The sequence below is a fragment of the Ipomoea nil genome, unplaced genomic scaffold, assembly GCF_001879475.1.
Source record: "Ipomoea nil cultivar Tokyo-kokei standard unplaced genomic scaffold, Asagao_1.1 scaffold0519, whole genome shotgun sequence".
Taxonomy (NCBI): Eukaryota; Viridiplantae; Streptophyta; class Magnoliopsida; order Solanales; family Convolvulaceae; genus Ipomoea; species Ipomoea nil.
The window spans coordinates 2,649,854-2,653,264 of NW_017616947.1; the positions used below are offsets into that span (position 1 = coordinate 2,649,854).

Consider the following 3,411-nt stretch of genomic DNA (forward strand, 5'->3'; position numbering starts at 1 on the left):
AAAGTCTTATTGTATTATGGAAAGATAATTTCATACTAAATAAACACTTTTTTTAACAATAAAGTATACAGTTTAGGGTATACTTATCGATCTAAGTGTATACTATGTATAAGTTTCAACTAAAAAAATAATTTTTTTAAGAATCAAGTAGAGGAAAATTGTTTTTAGTTCCCTTTCTGGCCTACTGTTATGAGATTTTAGACATTTGATGCATTTTAATTAAATGAGTTTTAATTTTTTCTAAGTTGTTGTGTTAATTTGGTGTTTGTTTAAGTATCATGCAAGATACTCTAAGTGTATTATAGTATGTCTTAAAAAATACAGACTTTTTTTAACAACAAAGTCCACAGTTTTTGATGGATTTAAAATCAAACTGTTTTATTTTTTTTCCTAAGTTGTGGTGTTACTTATCATGAGATTTTAGATAGGAAAACTGTTTGTGTGAACCTTTCTGGTCTACTATCATGAGATTTTAGATATTTGATGCATTTTTTTAAACTGTTTTGTTTTGTTTTTTTTTTTTTAAGTTGTGGTGTTAACTTGTTGTTTGTTTAAGTATCATGCAACATACTCTAAGTCTAGTTTAGTTCCCTTATAAAAAAATTATAATATTTTAGGAATTTGATGCATTATTTTTAAAAAAATCTGGTCTAAAGATTTTGAATTGTCTATACTGTGCAAAGTCAAATTCTTAGCAATATAGTATTTGCTGTTTGTCCTAGGAAATAAAATAGGAAAAAAATAACTTACAATAGTATCCTTAAGTAATTATGTTATATAATTAGGAGAAATTAAAACATACAAAAAACAACAATAAGCACCAAAATAGCCCAGAATAATTATCAGTTAAACCAAAACAGAGTCAAGAAAATGTTTAGTGCAATGCAGAAATAAAAAAGAAATCAAAACAGCTCAGAGGCTTAAAGTATTGTTCAGATGTGTTTTTGAAACAATTCAGTTCATCTTCTCCTTCTTAATGCTACCACCCTTTGACCTTTTGCTCCCTTTTGAGGATGAAAACTGATCCAGCAATGACCTCTTAGTAGTAGGAGAATCTGCTTGAGCATTAACTTGGGATTCTGAGGGTCTTGTGTTAGCAGGACTATTGACCTCTTCTTCTTTAGAGGCTTCATGCAAAACAAAATGTAGAACAAAAAATTAGAAATTACTTAATGTATTTAAGTAAAAGATAGGGTTTAGTTAAACACAAATCACCTCAGAATGTTGAGAAGTGTTCTCATCCTCTTCTATTTGCTGTGACATTAGGTCTTTTTCTTCATCTTCAAATAATCTAGAACAATAAGCATCTAACAACTGCTCGTCCCTTAGAACCCTCATCACATTGTAAGCTGGATTATTGCCTTTCATTTGAGCTCTTTTAATCCCCACTTTAAAAATCATTTTTAAACCAATCACCACCTCAATCTCAGTGGGGATGTCAACATCGGCCTGATAAGTAATACGATTAGTAAAAAAAATAATAGAAATTTTAGAAGGCTTATACAATTGGTAGAAGCAAAAGAAGTACCTTTTTGTACTTCTCATACAACAAAGTAGCAGGAATGCCAACTAATTCTGCAACTTCCCTATCCCAGAGCAGGAAAGTTGCATCTGTGGTTTTGTCTAAGACTCTCACCAAAAGCTTATATCTAGCGGTACCTTCCTCAAATTGTTTTACACACTTGTCACAGCTTAAGACCCCTTCGATTGCTTTAAGCTTCCTGTTACAGCCAGGTGTCAGGCATGCCATGTAGTACCAATCGTCTGTAGAAGACTCTATTGCCATAATTTCACCAGGAATATAGTAATCCCCATCCTGAAAAAATTGTTACAAAAAGTATGTTTAACACCACAAAATAGATTTGTAAGAAAGCTTGTTAATATGTAATTAACAACCTGCAGCTTAGATAGATCAAAGATTGTAGACACAATCCTTTCACCCTTTTGGAAACTCTCAATCCCTATGGACTGGGAGTTCAGAGTCACAGTGCTCAGACTTTTAATTGGAGTCTCTTGAACTTTTAACCTGCAAAAAACAATCAGAATTTGAATCAGTAAATGACACTCATTTAGACCTCATAAATGGCAGGAAGTTTATGCATTACATAGACTTACTGAGATTTGAAGTCCTTGAACTCATCAAAATCACCATTCACCCAGATCTTAGTTGCATCATACGATGATGTTATTCTGACCTCACCTAAAAAAAACACACATAGAAAAAACATAGCATTGGTGTCTATTGCATAAAATAGAGGAGGACAGTATAAGGTTCAAAGACTCACCACTAACCACCTTCGCCCTACAACATTGAATAACTACAATCACTGGTTCATTTGAACTTGAATTGTAGTAGGGCAGTAGAGACTCAACATGAGAATCCCACAAGGTACACATCAAGTAGTTATCACTGTTTTTGGTAGGTAGAAAAGGAAAATAATTAAATATAATAAACAGAAAAGGAAACTTATAAAGTGGAATCAATAAAGAAACAGTAAAACTAAAGGAAATAAGCAATATGAAAGTCAATCTAGATTCATAAGAAAATCTGAAAGGAAATATGCAATCTTGTAATGGAACAAATAAACAAAAAATATAAAACTTACGCATTATCACAGATTTGAAAGTCAATCAGTTTTGTGGCTTTACCACCCACAATCTTGTCTACAGGGTTATATATCTCCACCACACGACCTATAACATCTGAAACATATTTAAAGAATATAAGCAGTCATTACATGCCTAAGCAGTTGTATTAGTAATAGTACAATTAGGGTTTTACCAATGAGCTCCTTGTCATTAACTTCCTTGGGATCTTTCAAAGACTCAAAACTTGTAAGCCGAAACATAAAAAGTGGAAAGCCTATAGAGTTGATCTGTTTGACTTCTGTTTTGTAATTAAACTTGAGCATATACTTATGCTGGGTGACCTTGTAAAGGTAATAGTTTGTAACAGCATAGAAGTTCTTTATCTCATACAGTTGGCCTTCTTTTAGCACATCTTTGTATTTGACAACATCTTTATTCTGAATATTAGCATGTATATAATCTCCCTATACAGAAATGTAAATACAGTGTGCTTAAAATATGAGCAGTAAGTGATATAGAAATTTAGATTGAATCATGCTTCTGTTTTACAAAACTATTGCTGATTTACAGTGAACATGTAAACATGCTTCTGTTTGCAAATGTAGTTAGTAAACAAATATAGAAGCTATACATGTACAAGAATGCTATATATATAGAAACATGCTTCTGTTTGCAAATTTAGTCAATAAAAAAATATAGAACCTATACATGTATAGGAATGCTATAGGATGCCAGTTGGTTGACAAAATTGAAAATAATCCCCGACTTTTACAAATAGGAATGCTATATATATGGAAAAATGCTTCTGTTTGCAAATGTAGT

The 3,411-nt window shown here is 31.8% G+C and overlaps 1 protein-coding gene across 1 annotated transcript in view; it reads right to left on the bottom strand.

Annotated features, from left to right (window-relative positions):
* Positions 1-954: 954 nt before the first annotated feature.
* LOC109174065 overlaps positions 955-3,411 on the bottom strand; it is a 2,823-nt gene continuing 366 nt past the window's right edge. Inside the window, exons 2-9 of the mRNA XM_019323358.1 lie at positions 2,783-3,053; positions 2,607-2,703; positions 2,286-2,302; positions 2,116-2,200; positions 1,897-2,026; positions 1,529-1,816; positions 1,209-1,449; positions 955-1,127 (exon numbers count right to left, since the gene is read on the bottom strand). Of these exons, the coding sequence (XP_019178903.1) occupies positions 955-1,127; positions 1,209-1,449; positions 1,529-1,816; positions 1,897-2,026; positions 2,116-2,200; positions 2,286-2,302; positions 2,607-2,703; positions 2,783-3,053 (1,302 nt within the window). The remainder of the gene's footprint in view (positions 1,128-1,208; positions 1,450-1,528; positions 1,817-1,896; positions 2,027-2,115; positions 2,201-2,285; positions 2,303-2,606; positions 2,704-2,782; positions 3,054-3,411) is intronic.